The following is a 17,883-nucleotide window of genomic DNA, read 5'->3' on the forward strand; positions in this document are numbered from 1 at the left end:
CGTCTTCAAATTACTGCTGATATGGCCAATCATGATAATATATTTAAGCATGTAACATAGAATTAGTTAACCCAAAACGCAGCTGACTTCTTTCATCATAACCTCGATCGGCCTATATCAAACTATCATTATCCTACGCTATATTTTGTTCCGAAAGCAATTGAATATATCCTGCTATACGGATGTGCGACTTGCCCATATAGCTATGACTTTCCTCGACCTTTTACTCAGCGCACAAATCAGATCCAATGTCCAGAGGTGTCGCCCCCTCTGAACTTCGGCCGTGATGGCCAAGCGATTATTACAGCCAAATGCTGCATCCTGCTTGTGCACATTCATACTGTTATTGGACAGATTTTCTCATCTCGTCTCACTATTGTCACGCCTTTTTTCTGTTTCGGCGTACACCTATCTATCTTTGGCTCTTCCTTTCGATTTATCCTTGGCTTCTTTGTCAGCTACTTTGCTTAAGCCGCTGTTTCACTCCTTTTCGCTACTGTATTATCCTGACGTCTGTTACGAAATAGGCCACAGCTTATCTTCAACGCCTAATCGATAGGTGGCTTTTTTCCCGTTGTCCTACCTCGGGGAAATAGCACTGGCAATGCTGGCTGAAACAGCCTACTGCGAGCAATAGTTTTCACTGGAAATACGTATGATAACTCCTGTGGTTGCAAGCGCGCCATCGTTAGTGGCTTAGAAGCTTAATTAATTCATAAGCCAACTTCTAAAGGCAATTCGGCTTCATGCGCTTGGAACGGGATCCATACTGAAGGTTTAAGCAGAGACAGAACGGGCGTACGCCATCTGCGCACTCCCTTCCGGGTTTCCTCTAATCCTACCTCGTTAAATATCAAACCAACTGTATATTCGTTACCCCTAAGTGAAGGTTCTCAGGCAGGCAGTAAGTGTATCTAATCTGTTCGATCTCTTAGAAGGTTTTAGGCGCCGCCGAGGCGAAACGCTTGCTTTGTCCAAGGTTATTATAACATAAATCATTTCTAATAATTATAAAGGATGTAGTCCGCTTAGTTATCACTCATCTAATTATAATTTAATTTAGAAACTATGGAGTTCCGCTTGAAATGGCTCCTGCATTCATTACGAATGTGGCTTTTTTTTTACTCTAATTGTGACCCCTTCAAATATTATCACGTAAACATTAATTCAGATATTCCAATGTACCTATAGGGGTGCGGCTAGACTAAGTCCTGACAAAACGAGTCAACCATTTTCCTTGCTATGATTGGTGGCCCTACAGAGATCATGCCCGAAGATTCGACGAATTTTGTGTCTTATACAAAACGTGTACTTTAATATCGCGTCTAGCCACCTGCTTGCAACGGCCCGAACGATATAATTGATCGTACTCAAGTGCGAAGTTAGCTCCGCATCTTCTAATTAATCGAAGTTCTATCTTGTAGCATGCTAATTAGGACATGACGTGCTCCAGCCAGACAAAGAGTATCTGTTACAGAGACCACTGATCATTAATTCTTCATTGTCAGAAAAAAAGTGAACTTAACGCTTTTTAATTCTCTAGCGCAACTCCATTTTGGTTTTTACTTAGAGATTTTTATAGAATGGAGCCACATAACGGACCATTACTGGTATTAAATTGAAACGCTTCCTTCTAACTTAATTCAAACAAATTGCAGATTCGCCGAACTTATTGAATTAATCTATTCTTCTAGCGTTGACTACCCAATACATGCGGTAGTTAACATTGTAATACATAATGAAATACAAACTCATACAGACCTATACATATAAAGTATAATTTTCTCCAGCACAAAGGTTGCTTCCCGTCCGGCTGTAAAGCGACTCAAGCCACCAGCCACTGTCTACGAGACTCAAAACTCCCCTGCCTGGCGAAAAACCCGACCGGGGTTCGTTTGTGCGATCCACAAGCGCCGGCCTACCGCTAAATTCGCTCACTGCACTCAGCTTGACGGCTTCGCATCTCCAGCAATTGAGTTGCATATTTAAGAACCTAACTGATATTAATGATTGAATAGCTTCCCTTTCTCCGTTCCTTTTACATACGCGAGAGCTGGAGCTCAAGAAGAACGACGCTGGAAGTTTTACGATTGTTGGTTTGCTTTTTGGAGGTTGGTTCATTGGATTGGGCTGATTTCCTCGATTGGAAAGGACGCCGATGAGGAGGTTCTTTTAGCAAGTGCTTTGTGTTCAAAACTTAGCGCTCGTCTACAGTGCTTCCGTCGTATTGTCCTGGAATACAATAGGCAGGATAGCCTGTAACCTTTTCGACTCTATACGCCTATACGTTTACTGTTGGGCGCGCTGTAACGGAAAGTAACAGAATTGCTTAACGAAAGAAAGGCACCTCTTATATTTCAGTCGAACTTATACTCGAAGCAACGATATGAAAATGATAAATTCGTTCCGGATGCAACCAGAAAAATTCTGTTTCCCCCTCGTCGAGCATCTGCTTATAGTAGTGAGGTATTTTTATGATTTTGTTCCGCTTTTTCGTCAATGGCCGCACATGACAACCTATAGGAGTAACTGTGGATAGAAAAAAGGCCTGGCAAGCGGAGGTTTTTCCAACGAATCAAGAGAAACAGTCGTAAGACGAGCTAACGGAAATGCATAGATTCAGCATGTCGAGATATTTAGTAGAACAAAGGTAATCGCTACTAATGTACGACTAAAAAAAGGCATCGTAGCCTATCTCGTATTGTTGACCGGTAACAGAATTATTGTTGTACAAAGCTCGTTTGAAACTGATCACTGCGACAAGCCGTTATCCTCTCATATTGTTTTTAAAGAGTAAATCTTAGCCTCGTGGCTTAAAGTGGAAACACAGACTTAAGAAAAGCATTTCAGAAAAGTGTCTTTCGAATTGCGGCCTATATAGAAGGCCTACATATTTACACATGTAAGCCAGATACACGACTGTGTGCAGTCGATATGTATATCATATGGTCTTTTTGGGCCAATTTAGCGTTTCCTTCTTGCTGCCCGATGATAATTAGTTGACAAAACGTTTAGACATACATTTGCATCGAGTGCTTTACTGATTCCTGCACGAAAGAATACGCTACGGTAACGTTTGCGCAAAGAATGTTGGGCACATTACGTTTTTACGTGTCGCAAAAATAATTACCTGATTGTGTTAGTCGGACTGCCATTCACGGATTTCCTTTTTAGCTCTAGCTTCAGTTATGTCACATCTTACAATCAAGTTCATCCATCACATGTATAATATCGTATATTCATCTAGTGCGATGGTGATACGGTCGTCTAACGCGCGCAATTTGAAATCCGAATAACGGGTCTCATGTGACAAACGCTATAGCCGCATAGAATTCTCAGATCCTTAACCAAGTCTATTATATTTAATTTCGGGTCGAGCTAACAATGGAACACCTGTGTACACGTAGCACACGAGCATCTTCGAGTCCCATAACACCAGACGAAGTAGTACTGAGTTCTAGTCTGCTGACCCTCTTAAAAATATATATTTATATAGGTATAACTAAATATAACTTAGAAAATTTGGAATTAGCAAGACTCTTTTTGGGCAAACAACTACAAGTCACCCAACTTATAGGTTTCAGCAACTCTGTGCTGCAGACGAAGGGGATATGTAGAAAAGCATAGAAGCGAAATGTGATAATTAGAGTTAGGTTTGGGCCATCCAGGCTGATTACGAGTTAAGAGTCGCAACATGTCAATTCGGGGAAACCGTCTAACCAGAAAAAAAACCCTCGGCTACTTGACGTTTGGCAAAAAGCTCTTTCAAACTAGCGTAATGGTTCGAAGTAGTTGGGTTATTTTGGGAAAAGTCCTGCTGGGGCTCATCCTGCACACGACGGATGAAGCCACCTAATCGAGAATTTATGTAATATTAAGCCTATATAGCGTTGGCAAAGTCGTTGCCTTCGGTTCGTCTCGTGATAGCGGTGCCGAAGCGATGTTCGCTGTTGAATGGCGAAAGCTTACGCCATAGAAAATGCCTTCTCGTCATTACGTTTAAGGAACGGTCCTGGTTTCATAAGAAGCATGCCAAACATGGACGTATTCGACATTTTCTCTTACTCTAATTATCCTCCTAAATTGCGGTCATTAATGGTATTATTATTATATATTATTATGGTTATTCCATTTTGCGGACATGCTTCGTCATGAAAAAGTCTGCTTCAATTGTACTGTTTATCACGAAAGACATCGTCGTTAATCTAGACAAACTGCGTTTCGACAATTATTGAACACGACATAGTCATGTATAAAATGATACTAGTCTTGTTCAGAAGCCATGCGCTGTACAAATGTTTGCCTTTCCTATTAAGTAAGCAGCCAATATAAAAAGACGTATCAGAACTCTCTAACGTAAGTTCCGCGAAAAAAACGAAACACCATGCGATCGCCAATGCAAATGTTATAATGAAGTGATTTCCGACATATCCAGATATATTGACGATTGCGCAAACATAACACATTTCTATCACACGTTATCATTGCATCGTTGCAAATAATAGAGGAGTGTCCGTGAAATTAGCACACATTTCATATACGAGGAGAGTCTCGAACGACTCCGTAATCGTTTAGAAACAAAAAAAAAGAAAGTCTGTACTAGTTTTATATGACGAACCATGAAGGTGTTGACGTTCCTTTTTTGGTCGTTTTGATTGCTACAGATACGTTTTTGTATGAGTTTGAGCGAGCTTCTCACTCGTTAGCCTCTTCTGTCACGTAATAAAACAGTCACTGACATTTAACGGTGTTTTCTTTTGAAGTCACAGCGCAGACCCGTTTCCAGACTTGAGTGACTTACATGATGCTAATAGCAGCACGAAGGCAAACAAAAGCTGGGTTATGTAGTAACTGCCCAACAGGAAATATTGGACTGTACGTTATTAAAAGACTGGCTATGCAACACTCTTACTCCGTGTTTAACTTGTTTTTATAAAATGTTTTTTATTAAGCGTCACTGGTTGGGAACACATGTGGTGTTGAGTTATCGATAGGAAATCTATCTTTCGAATAGATCTGAACTAACCAATGTAATAAAAACCAACTAACTTCTACTACAAGTGTCAAAAGCAATACTTCCGCTAAACGATTTTAGTAAAATGTTAATAATGCCAAATATCTTAAATGTAGTGGCAATCGGTACGGCTATCCGCCATTAATAAACACTGCGTTACGTTTGTAAAGCACTTCTAAAAACCCCTCTATACTGTGTATCTTTTGCATACACAACTATTGTTTGTGATGTTCAGCTGCTTTCGCCTGCTCGATGTTACTAGAGTCTTGAAAATTACTCTGAACTTGAACTTAACTTGTAGCCGTAATTGTGAAACCTCACGCAATATAGGAATCTTCGGTAATTTGGTAGACCTTCGTTGGCTTTGAAAGGCCCTTATAATCATTGCCTGACAATAGTGATTATCTTGTGCTGAAAGACGATGCTTGCTTTACGCCAAAGGAAAACATTTTTTTGAGGGAAAATATTTTATGAGACTGTAAAGATGAATGAATTAGTTTGGATGAAACATGGTTTTTAATGTACTCTTCATTCATATTTCCTTTTGCCGCTGTATTGTGTTAACCGGCAATACGCTTGTTTCTGTTGAGCGTACAAACATCGGCAGACCAAAAATGTCCAGCGCGTTTCGGAATCTTAAACCCATTGTTTCAATGGTTGTCTTTCGCACGGAGAAATGTTGGCTTTTTCCCATAACACGACCATGACAATAATCAGTTGCCACATTGGTCTGCTGGAGCTAAGTGCACAGCTGCGATGTTATTAACAGGTCTCTATCTGGGAGCCTACAAGATTTTTAGAGCTTCTGCCTCCTCAGCTCTAAGCATATCGAACGATTGTTGTCGTTATGCCAAATAGGAAATGCGCTACTGCTATCGCACTACATAGAAACTTCGTCGCAACAAGAACGAAGCACCCTTTGTCTCCGCGATTTCTACATAGTAAACTAACTCAGAATCATCTCTTTCTCGGCCGATCGGGCTGGTAATTTCAATTGGTTTTTCGTTGCGGTATTTTCTACATAGCGACGATCTATCTATTCGCGAACTACTCCATACCACGCTGCGAGCTCATCCATCGCAGTCAATCAGTCGGTTAGTGCTCGCGTAACAAAATGCTACGACAAGCTTCAATTGCTACAACTACTACGGCTCGAGGTGTAGCTCGGCTTGTTCTAGCTTCTGCTGTCCTTAAATCTTTACTGCGGCCGCGGCCACAAGAGCGGCAGATTTACTAGCTCAGTCTGCGTTAGTTGAAGTAGTCACGCAAACCGAGTTTCATTTTTCATTTGGTCGTAGGTTTTTGCTTCTCTGGGCTGGGCCAATAAACGAGGGCCAAGCCAGGCCAGCAGTCAGCTATGCGTTCAGGTCGACCGCAAATCTCCTGGCGGACATTGCTTCTACCTTTCCATCATTGCATATGCGGTTTGCTAGCAGACCTGGCCTTCTTCTTTAGTTCTCTTCGGCTCAATTCAGCCTCCTCCACAGTAATTTTGCAGGACTTTCTTCAGGCGCCTTTCTAACGGCCGAAGGTTTATTTGATGCTTGGATCAGTCATTTATTCTCGGCACCTTATGGCTTGCCAGAGGTTAGTACGGCGATGGTTTTTGCTACTAATGACGAAGAAAAAACAAGTTGCAAGTGTTTATTTTTTGCTTTGTAACTTTACGTTCAGCTAACTTAAGGTAGGTAGTAATCTTTATCCTAAACTATGAGATTTTTATGTTTGTTATCTTTATGGATTATCTGTAGGGTAGGCCTAAGAAGACCATAGGATAGGTAGTTCCCTGGTTGTTACGATATTTTTATACGATACAATAATATGAAAAAATGGGGAACCGCTTTCGCTCCAATATGTAAATAATATATAAATATAAAAAATTATTTGAATGAGCGTATGTCTGTTATGAGCCACCAGCTCTGTTCAGTTATCACAACCGTAAACCGTAAAATTAGTATTTAGCTGGGCATAATTATGCCCGCGATTGGTATCTTTTTTCCAATGTTCTTGCGTAACAGACTAGCTTCCTAAACCAGTGTTATACAAGAGTGTTTTAGGTCGGCCGCCCAGGATGGACCCTTGTTTTTTTCTTGTTTTCCACAGCACCTACGATCTACGACGCCTATGAAACTCTGCACAATTTTCACATTTCCGCAAGTGATATATTTCCGTCGTTAATGGAAAGCCTCGTTTGATAACCCACGTATGCTGTAACACCGAAGCAGGATAATGTTTAATTGCAATAAGTAACATCGATATTTATTTGTTATTATCCCAGATCCACAGTACCTGCTGTTTTACCGAATGGACATCAGTCATATAAAACAAATTATTTGTGCAAGCATCAGGGGAGACTCTGTTGAAGTCAGTTTGCTAGGGTCGTCTGCATGACAAATCGCTACTCCCTGCCTATGGTTTCTGTGGCGATACTGTTTACCGAACAATTTCAAGTTCGTCGTATACCATCGCCTCCCCTCAATGATGCATGCAGTTCGTTCCCAATCCCACCCTTGAACCAACGATTGCCTAGACTTGAATATGTATTTGGAATTGTTTTAAAATGGACTTGATAGGTTTATATATTTTTTCTATGTAAGCTTATCAAATGGTCAGTGGTCACTGCTTACTAGGTCAAAACAGTTTGGGACATTTTGCTAAGCTGTTATTGTAACAAATATAAAAGGAAAACCTTCAAATTTTCTAGTGACCTTCACCTTGTTCATACCTAGCTATACAGCCATCGATTAGGTTTTGTAATCGTGATTAATTTCTTGCATTGAGCGCATAGGAATTTGGCCACACTCACAGGATTGTTGCTGTTGTTTCTGCCTGTTCGATGCTGGACGCCGGTATTTTAATTTTATCTACATTCAAAGCTAGTAGATTTAGAGGCGTTTAACACACTCCTAACGGTATCGATGGGACGCGACTAGAATATGGCCCCGGCCGGCCCTTCATTCGCAACGGACGCTTTCGTTATCACTATTATCAACATGTCGCGAAGTTTCTCACTGCTACTGGTGATGTCGTCATAATAAACGTCGTGAATAAACAGATCGGATTTGTTGTTATTGGGTCTGGTATAGACAGCGCCCACAATCGGACCCAGGTGCAATTTATGCCCTAGACAGTGTTAAATAACAAAAGGATTCTGGTCGAGTAAGACTCATATGCTACTTCATGAATCACCCACCACACTTCGTGTCGCATGGATACACTGGCCGGACGCGTTTCATTTTGGTTGGTAAGTGCCCATTATGAAGATTTTGCTATAGTTAACTTTTTAACGTTCCTTCTTATAAGTTCACTGGTAATTGCATACGTTAAATGATGTAAACATATTTAACGCTTGGGGTATACAAAATGCATATCTGTATTTTCCATCATAGATTTGATGGCTTTTTACTAGGTAGACATATCTGAATTGAGTAACCATTTTGAAAACAAAGAAAAATATGAGCGGATTAGAATTTGTCTTTCGCCGTCGGCAGGGTCGTTTTATTGATTTTCCTTTAATTCACAGATAAACCGACAGCGGTAACATATCCCCATAACCACTTGCTATTTAACGTGTGCTTGCCTGTGCATTTATTGGAATCTATCACAAATTACAATAAAATTATGTACATATATTATTATTTATATTTCACAGATAGGGATAAAACGATGATGGATGTAGTTCATCTCATTATCAGAGTTTTGCTGACAAAGCTAGAAATATTTACAAGGTCGTATAGGCTCGCATGTGAAAACAGTTAAGCATATGATTTTAACACCATGTCAAACTGTCTATGTTTTACAATCAGATTATCCTCTATTATAGAAGACTATATAACATAAATTAAGTCTCTGATTATCGATGATAATAATGGTCATCCTGGCTCTAATAGAAATGTCTTCACAGTAGCAACAGCAGCCAATACGCTGAAATAACAATGATAGCAACAATAATCAAGAGTATCTACATGTAGGATTTAAGACGTCATTGGAGACTTCGCAGGGCATATGTTGTCAAGGCTTACCTGATTTCGTGTCATCTGGACAAGATTACCACAATAGCAAATACAGCCGTTTCGATATATCTTAGTTATCCCGTAATCCATTATACCATAGTTAGATTCATGTTCTACTAACATTTATTTTTCTCAGCAAATATACTACCCTTTTATACCAAACGTATTCAGCGAGTAGAATGCAAATGGATTTATTGTGTATTTGTCTGAATTAGATTTTTTTTTTTCGTTTTCATTCAACTTCAGCGCTTCACACAGTTCGTGCCCTCATCGCCATTTCAGCTGTCGCGTCTCGTTTTCGACAGTCTATTTATCATCATGACCGCCATAGATGCCAGCGGCTACTGTGACTGAGAGACAGTGATAGCTAATTCATATTATTTCTATTATACATCTGATAGAATGCAACCCTTCATTACGGAACGAAAATCTCAAGGGCGTAAAGTAATGCTGACCGAGACCATGACGGTTTTCGTGGCTAGTTAAATTTTAGTTCTATTTGTAGAAAGAATTATATATATATATATATATATATATATAGAGAATGATGCAAACGTCTCTTGATGGTGTGAAAGGACCTGACACGCTGAAAGCTTTTACCACATATTTTTCTTCTACCAGCTAAACACATGCTGTATTTGCCTCTTTATTTAACTACACTCGTCGTGTGTTCTATGGTTTTCGAAGGCCTTGAATTAGTAGACCCCAGCAAACAGATGTAAGATGAAGGCTTTTAAGCCTTCCAGTGGTAAAGATGCCCCTGTATATATACATTGGTCCGTCTAAACGTGTGTAGTGTCGTCGTCTGCGTGACACACGCACCGCAAAAACAAAGTCAGCCGGCTACGATATAGATGAGCAATAGCTTATCTGGTAAACATCGACCGGTATATTTCACGCAGGTTCATGCGGTTTTCACGGTAAAGCCGGCAGCCGAAGTCTAAGAATACGACCATCGACTGAAAACTAGCACATCTGCCGCCGCAAATAGATTCTGAAAAAGAAAAGAGCACTTCAGCAAAGTGATAATATGGCATTATCGTTCATGAGCAAAAATTTGTTTCTCATGCTGTTACTCTACATCTCGAATGCTTTCCATTCCCCGCCTTTCCCACCAGCTGAGTCTGCGTGTAGCACGGCTAACGGCCTCCGGTGATTCGAGTTCATCCGCCAACGGGTGAGGTTTTTTTTTAGCGATTTCTTCCTGTGCTCGATTACAATTGCCACTTGGTAGTTCACCGCCAATCGCTTTGACGCCATTTTGACCCAAATGATTTTTGCGCGCCAATTAAATTCAAATAACGTTTACAGGTTTATTAACGTTTTGAAGTCGTCGTCACTGCCGCTGCTTGTAAGTGTCAAGTTTTAACTACAAACATTTGCTTTTGTGTTGAGAATCACTTTGCAATGACCATTTTTATCTACCATTTACGCGTATAAGAATCGATTTATTACGCTGGCATTAACTAATCGCTACCTGCCCGAGTAGAAACGATCGAAAAGTGGCAGTGCTCTGTTCGCAGAGAATCGGTAGAAGCTGTGAAAGGAAGCTACAAGCCGAAATCAACATGCATCAGGAATACCGCTGGGCCGCGCACAGCAGAGAATCATAATAACATCGGAAGCGTTACACACGCATTAATACGAATTGTTAGTAGCAGACGATTATCTAGTGTTTCTACAGTAGGTGCTGATGATTCAGTCTATACCACATCGTTACCACTGTACACCCCAACATTATATTATTTAGGTGCTCATCCCGCGGATGCTTCTACTGCCATTGGCATATATATACACGTATATACATCCATATTTATGAGTTTTACGTCCGGAATTGCCATTAGACATTTCATTTTCAGACAGACGCCTGGCTAGCTCCAAGCACGAAACGAAGTATGACCGGATTCGAACCGACACCACAACGTGTCCCACTGATCCGCCGCCCTAACAAGATTACCAGATTCAATCTGAGAGCGTGTGCATCGATGGACTTCACTTTCGATTCACTTCTTCCGATAATGTCCCATCATGTAACACTTGAACGGTGTATATATATATAGTACAAGAATCATTCAAGGTTGACATAGTGAAAGATCAATACTCTATTCTTTGCTGTTTATTTATGCCCTAATGCTGAATATTTTTCATTTTGCTTTGACCGAAACGTGTGTAGCTATATTCTAAGGGCCGACTAGGAGGCGAATCGGACGCAAGGTCGAAGATGAAAAGGCTGTTCTCGGATAATGTTCGTATTTAGATTTCGCATTGGCAAATTTGCCCACTTGCTGAACGCATCAAAGCGGTCGTACTCCATGTAATGCGCAGTTATCTTCGTGATCATATTGGACTATTTCGGTACATCATGTAATAAATGTGTATTGTATGCTAAAGGATCGATGGCAGTCGTTGAAAATGCGGCTGAACCTGCCACTGGCTGCCCTTGATGGTGGAAATACGCATGATCCGTTCGTGGCTTGCACATATCCCTACTGCAAGTGTATATCCCACCAGACGAAAATTTGGATCAGTATAGACTCTTGAATTTGTCTTCTAAATGCTTATTAGGACATTATCAGTTCCTTGTGTAGTAAAAAACAGCGTTTATACGATCTCGAAATCACAGTGTTGCTGTTATATTCGAGTGACCCTACGGTGTTTGTACGTTCGATGAGCTTAGGTTCAATACATAGTGGCCATATATCGCTTTCGCGCCGATAATGATTAAAACATAGGTACAAAGGCAATACGGATATGTAGTACTACGTGTGTGGTTCAACAGAGAAAGGTTTTCGAATAGATTCTATGTAATCAGATTGTATTAATATTTGAACGCTATAACTAATACGTTCGTCATCTTTCAGGTCACGGTCAATTATTGAAATATTTTATAAAAATTGTTAAAAGATAAGAAAAAAAACACGGTCATAATACGTTGCTATCAATGCGAATCCGTGCCGCCATCCAGCCAATCGTAGAATAGCCAAAAAATAAAAGAGAAACAGGCATCATATGTTGCATCATTATACGAAATGCTTTTTATGACTAGAGCAATCAACGAGCGTAGAAGTATCGTAGCGGTGTTGACTTGCAAATTTTTCCCAAAGGCATTAAGTTCGGTTAGAATCGTTAACAGAAAAAAAAAAAAAAAAAAAAGATCGGCTATGCTGAAGCTGTTATAACAACAAAAATACTATTCCGTTTTTCTGAAAAGGAAGTTTGGCAAGAGATCACAGTTGAAGTTTTAACGGCAAGCACGAGTTCAGTGATTTTACATGGGCAAAATTGTAGCCTACAAGTTTATCCAATTATTCTACTCTACATATATATATATACTTGACTCTTGCAGAAAATTCCCGATTGGTATAAGGACGCTGCGACCTTTCATTTTTTTAATTTTTAATGTTTCAAAAACAGATGACGATAACTTGAAAAGCGTGGTCGTCTAGATATTGCTATGGTTTGACGAGTAAAAGGCGATAAAAGAATTGGTAAATCAATATGGCGTTGTAAAAAATGCAAAAAAAAACAGAGTTGATGATAGGGTCGATTCATACGGATCTGACAAACCCACTAAGACCGATTGGGGATTTGATCAATCTGTGCTTACTCAATCATCAATCAAATTCGTCTATATATCGATAATACAGCAAGTGTACTCCTATTTCGGTAACTTTCTTCAGGTATTATAATGGGATTATAATGATTACAGCTCGAATGTATTACAAGAACTCAAATTTTGTTTATGGTCGTATATGGTCGATAATAACAGTTTCAAGCGACTTAAAACCGTTATCATTTCAGACCTAAAAAGCCTCTCCAATTAGGTGCCCATAAGAGACAATGTGTTATAAAAACATCTGGTACAGGTAGGTTAGGCACAACAAATAGCTAACCAGCAAATGTACAAAGAATAGAAAATAATGAAATAATTTTTACGACGATTTTTAGACAACAAAAATTTACCATTGCTGGCCTGTTCTCCAATACCGGCTTCCGAGTAGCAAATCAAACCCAAAAAATACAGTGTAATCCCAAATATGAATGGCAATCAACGGCCATACATATCCCCAAAGTTCTTCTTGCCGTTGTACGTTCTAATTTTGTAACTTCGTTCAGCTGTACATGTATCATTGCACTTCCGCAACAAGTTAATGTCGAATTTTTTCCGAATTTCCGGCCAACTTCTTGACCAACTAATATTCGCGACTATTGGCCTGCAGCCTTTGTCAAACAAAAACAGGCCCGGACAGGTGACCTAGTTGCCGATGTGCCTAACAATTTTTCTTTTTTTTTTTGTCTAAGAATTAATAAACATTGTTTCAAAACTGACCAAGCTTACTTTGGTAAAATGAAAGTTCAAATATTTAATAACCAAGTTAACGAACGCAGCGGATTTATTATATTTACGCATTTAACTCTGTCGTTTCTTGATGAAAAAGCTTGTTCAAAGCATTGTGACATAGCTCGGCAACGAATAGGAACCTAGCACTATGTTTATAATTACACTTGGTTTAGTTGCGATATGACAGTTTTTAGAATGTGTTTACTAAAAGGAAGAGCTATGCAGTAACAAACAAAATCATTTTAAGCTGTTTGGTGCAGTACAAAAAATTCACTAACCACGTTTTAGCCCGCAGACAGACGGGATGCAACGTACAATCAATTCGTTCGTGACTGACCATAAAACGACATCGACGTTACGGCCTGCTCTGGGGGATATTACCTTGAGATACAATTACAGTATAAGGAAAGGGTCGTTGGATATAGCTCCGACGGGCCCCCTAATATATTTCTTTTCACATGAATGAACTTCAGACGGCGACGAACAACCTTCGGCCACTTCGCTGTATGTTGGTCAGTCAGGTATCGACCGTTCGTGTGCCTCGGATCAGCAGCCCAGCTACCTCTGCGACGCGTCAACGCTCGTCATCGAGTCACTTTAAGACAACGAGCTTAATGCAATTTGCTCTACCCCAAACGTCAGCGCCAAGCTGAATTTTAACCTTCGATGTTTACCTGCGCCTGCTCTGTCTGCTCTGGCCAGCCTCCATTACAATGGAAGCCGAAAGCACGGTTGCTGTGAAATCAATTCCTATAAAACTGGCACTGTCCAACCATTGTTAACAGATCTAGGTAGACAGCAAGAGCCGTTATAGAAGCAGCGGTAGTCGACCCAGAAAACGCGTTGTCCGAGACCTCCATCCAGCTCCGTGCCGCATCTGACCGAATGCGTATGCTCAAAGCCGTTATCGGCTCTGAGACACTGGATCTGGTCGGGCCCACACCGGAAGAAGGCATCGAAGCCACTAGTTCAACGACCATCATCACACGAAGCTCTAAGTCCACGGCAGCATTGCTTGCTGCAACATCAACGCTGATGATGTCCATTCACTCTGCGATCACACGGTCCTGCAGAGTGTCTGGCTACTTGCTTTTAATGCACTTCCTTCCGCAAAAAGACATGTCGAGGCGATCCCGTACCTTCGTGCTCTAGAACTATTGGAAGTCGTGTCTACGATACGCACGGCTACTATCGAAAAAGACAGACCAATGTCCTTAATGCATACGAGTTATCGTCGGTTCTCCTAGCCGAAAGGAACACGATACTTACTCTTTTAGTTCAAGCGCTGGACCCTGGATGTGACATTGACGACAGTGTCATAGCGTGCGGCGCAGGTAGCGTGTTCTATAGGAGGATAGCATAGAAAGTTTCAGTCTAATTGTATGGTGGCAATGTACAGGGTAAACACCCCTGGATCCTGTATTGTTAGTTTTAAGTAATAATTAAATTAGCGTTATTGGGTAATTACTGGAATAGTCAAATGTTAAGGATCAGTGTAGCCTGTCTAAAATTTGAGGCGGTTTGATCCACAATCAATTCAAATCGTCCACATAGGTCATTTTCTGTGCAGAGTATATTATCACATACGTATATTAATGTTTAAATTTGAATTATTAGAATAGGCTTATTTTATTGGCGACTCTAAGATCGAGAACAAGGCTACCCAGTAGCCAGACGGAGACATCAATCAATATTTTTTTTTCTGTAAAAATGCACAGGAACCCGAAAAGTGGCCTCGTAATAAAAACGAAAAGTAAAGGTACGCATCGAGCAAAAAATAGCTGTACATTCAATGAAAATAATACTTATAAAAAGAGATGAAATATTCTTTATATTTATCTTGCAAACTACAAATCTTCATTGAAGCATGATATTCTCCCCCCCCCCCCATCAGGTGCCGACTAAATAAGATCTATTTTAGTCTTAGCTAGCCGAAGTGCTACCCGCGGTCGCTAACAGGCTCAATAATGTAAAAAGATGAAAAAGGATGTTTAGCTTATTCTGTAACTGCATTATTTTTTTCTTCACTCCAACCGGAAATCATTGATCTTATTAGAAACGGCGATGTAATAGCGGTGTAATAGGATCGTAGATATCATAGGCTATGGATAACAGCTTAAGTGTATTGCTGTTCTCTTCCTTGTTAGATTTTCGGTACAAGCGTTATCATTGCCAAACACCCTAACACATCCTTCATAAATCATCAGGTATATAAATTTATTCGTTTATATCACACACGCCTGTTTATCATAGGAGCAATACCAGGCGCATCAACCTAAATACATATGCAAATATTTACGTTTATATAGTATTTACTCAAACCTCACAAAGTCTTTGTTAAGCGAGCAGACTTGACTGATTACAGTCTATAGTAATATTCCGTTTCATCATGAGGTCGCATATTCCAGAAGTTAAAGCGACCAACACAAAGAAATCTATATCAACTGGCCACCACTGTGTCAAGACATGCGTAAACGATGGCATTTATAGACGTCAATGAGTCTATGTATGGTTCCAGCTTGATTTCCTTCAATGGGTCATGATTTCCAGCGCCATGACCATTCGAGTGGACGGCAACTTTAATCTACTGACTCGTATCGTATGGGCAGACGCAACGCGCTTAGAGCTTGTAAATTTTATTTCGCGGACGAGCTTTACTAAGCCCACAGAAGACTGGGTACGCCTCATTGATGACGATGTCGCAGTCACCATGGTTTAAATGGGCGATTGGCGTGCCGCTATGGGTATACCCTATGCCCTCGAGTAAAGCTAGGGTAACGGGATACCTCGATAGCTAATAATAGCAAGGGACTACTTCCTGAAATGAAGCTCTGCAACCCCAATAAAGCTAGCAAATGGGGAGCACTTCTTTGTCATTCCGTCGAAACTGCGGCCTGCTATGTGACGGCATTGCAGAGTCACTTTTCTGTTTATCATGCCAATGCAGAGCGAGCGCAAGGCCCACAAGCGAACCGCACTACAATAAATTAAAATCACTACTGCAATGTTCGCGCGACTCAAAGGAACAGGACAGAGAAGCGATTTTGCAGAAGCAACACGTGCGAATATGTGCATAAGGATATGAGGTTCTCCTTCCTCTGTTGAGGCCCGCTTGTAGAAACGTTGTCGGTTTTAAAGTAGCATCGTAGGCGCAACCAACCCTGCGCCATTGCTCCTCATGTCTGCAACCTGCAACGCGAGTGGTTTCATAAAGCTCTTGCGCGCGGACCTGCCGACTCCCCAACTATGCCGTTTTGTTCATAGGAGGCTAGATTGGGCTGAGAACACCCATCTGCCTCGAGCGTACCAGAACAGAACACTATCGGCGGCCAGAGTCCTAGACCCTATGTTAGCTAAGACCGCCTATAGCAGACTTCCGTAAGCCGTGAATTTAGTAAGCCCCGTTCCGTTAGCCAGCGACGACGGACCTGGGCTCGTATTGTCAAGGTCCGGAGAGCACTACGAGGAGGAGGGTACACTATGGGAAGCCCTCATTCGTTCAGTCACGAGAACGTGATTCCAGCGGGACGCAGCTTGCCACGCATGTCAACGTGTGAGCGCCCCGGCATTCACACATCGGCTATCGTCGTCGTTATTGCCCACGAAAAACAAAGGTTCGCCAGTAATTTGATGTAGCTATGGCCAACACAGTGGTGCCAGACTCAGTGGCGATACTCCTTGTGAAGTATCATTTTGTGCAGCCTAAAGCAACGATAGGACAGCAAAAACAACCATGGAGTATTCAGTACTAATCCTAGCAGTAGTGAAATTGGAGTGACAACAGCGGTAACGTTACTTCCTGGACACGTCAATAAAGGTCGGCAAGAAAAGCGTTCGCTGTACGTCAAGTTACGACAAATTGTTTGGCCAAACGCGGAAAGCAAAGCGGGAACAGACGAAACGACACGAAACAAGGCAAAACAAACAACACGCGAAAGAGAGGTGAGAGTTGGATAGATGAAATGAATAATAGTGAAGCCTGTACGTATATCACGCAGAAATAATTAGAGTGTTGAGCATCACGGTGGTCCCAAACTGGTCCATTCACCACACCTGAGATTGACTGTTTTTAGATAACCCTTGGTGAAGTCGTCTAAAGAAGTTAGATAATTATGAGAAAGTTATTAAGTTAGTAATAGAGTTACTAGAACAGCAGCATACATTTTTCGTGCAGTAAAATGGAGGCGGTCCGGATGAACTCATCTGCTTCAAAATTAAATTCAGATTGCCGCCAGTGATTCTGACTGGATTCGGCAAGTTCCAATCGTTATCTAGAGAAACAAATGGCTGGTACGCATTAAATGGATGTTGACCAATAGAATTTGAAACAGTTAGCTGTTGTTTACATTTGAATTGAAATAATTTCATTTTTGTAAACCCTTAGTAAACTATAGGCAATTAATATCACATGTTCGATCTTCTAGATGTTGCTCTTGGTAGCATAAGGAAATCTTTGTCCTTCGATATATATTACGAAACTCTATAGACTTGTTCGAGCGTGGTGAACTTTCATA

General features: G+C 40.8%; 2 protein-coding genes across 6 annotated transcripts in view; both read left to right on the forward strand.

The window, feature by feature from the left end:
* Nucleotides 1-3,405: 3,405 nt before the first annotated feature.
* On the forward strand, nt 3,406-12,050 carry LOC147756015 (uncharacterized). Of its 4 annotated transcripts, XM_086987445.1 has the most exons (6): nt 3,406-6,601; nt 7,118-8,258; nt 9,274-10,204; nt 10,339-10,378; nt 10,887-11,071; nt 11,889-12,050. In XM_086987445.1, exons 3-6 carry the CDS (start codon nt 10,116-10,118, stop codon nt 11,926-11,928), a joined length of 354 nt encoding a protein of 117 aa, XP_086843571.1. In that variant the 5' UTR covers nt 3,406-6,601; nt 7,118-8,258; nt 9,274-10,115; the 3' UTR covers nt 11,929-12,050. The 4 variants fall into 4 exon arrangements, 2 of the variants coding, with proteins under 2 accessions (XP_086843571.1, XP_086843570.1); XM_086987444.1 differs by having other exon boundaries at nt 3,406-8,258; XR_015326669.1 differs by adding an exon at nt 10,517-10,677 and having other exon boundaries at nt 3,406-8,258; nt 9,274-10,378; nt 10,887-12,050.
* A 4,577-nt stretch (nt 12,051-16,627) lies between these two features.
* LOC111249969 (solute carrier organic anion transporter family member 4A1-like) overlaps nt 16,628-17,883 on the forward strand; it is a 41,793-nt gene continuing 40,537 nt past the window's right edge. Inside the window, exon 1 of one of the 2 annotated variants that reach the window (XR_015326341.1) lies at nt 16,628-17,311. The gene's annotated coding sequence lies outside the window, so the exon portion shown is untranslated. The remainder of the gene's footprint in view (nt 17,312-17,883) is intronic. The other variant, XM_086986990.1, reaches the window with a different exon arrangement.

This window comes from Varroa destructor, unplaced genomic scaffold, assembly GCF_002443255.2.
Source record: "Varroa destructor unplaced genomic scaffold, Vdes_3.0 BEIS01000004.1, whole genome shotgun sequence".
In the NCBI taxonomy this organism is placed as follows: Eukaryota; Metazoa; Arthropoda; class Arachnida; order Mesostigmata; family Varroidae; genus Varroa; species Varroa destructor.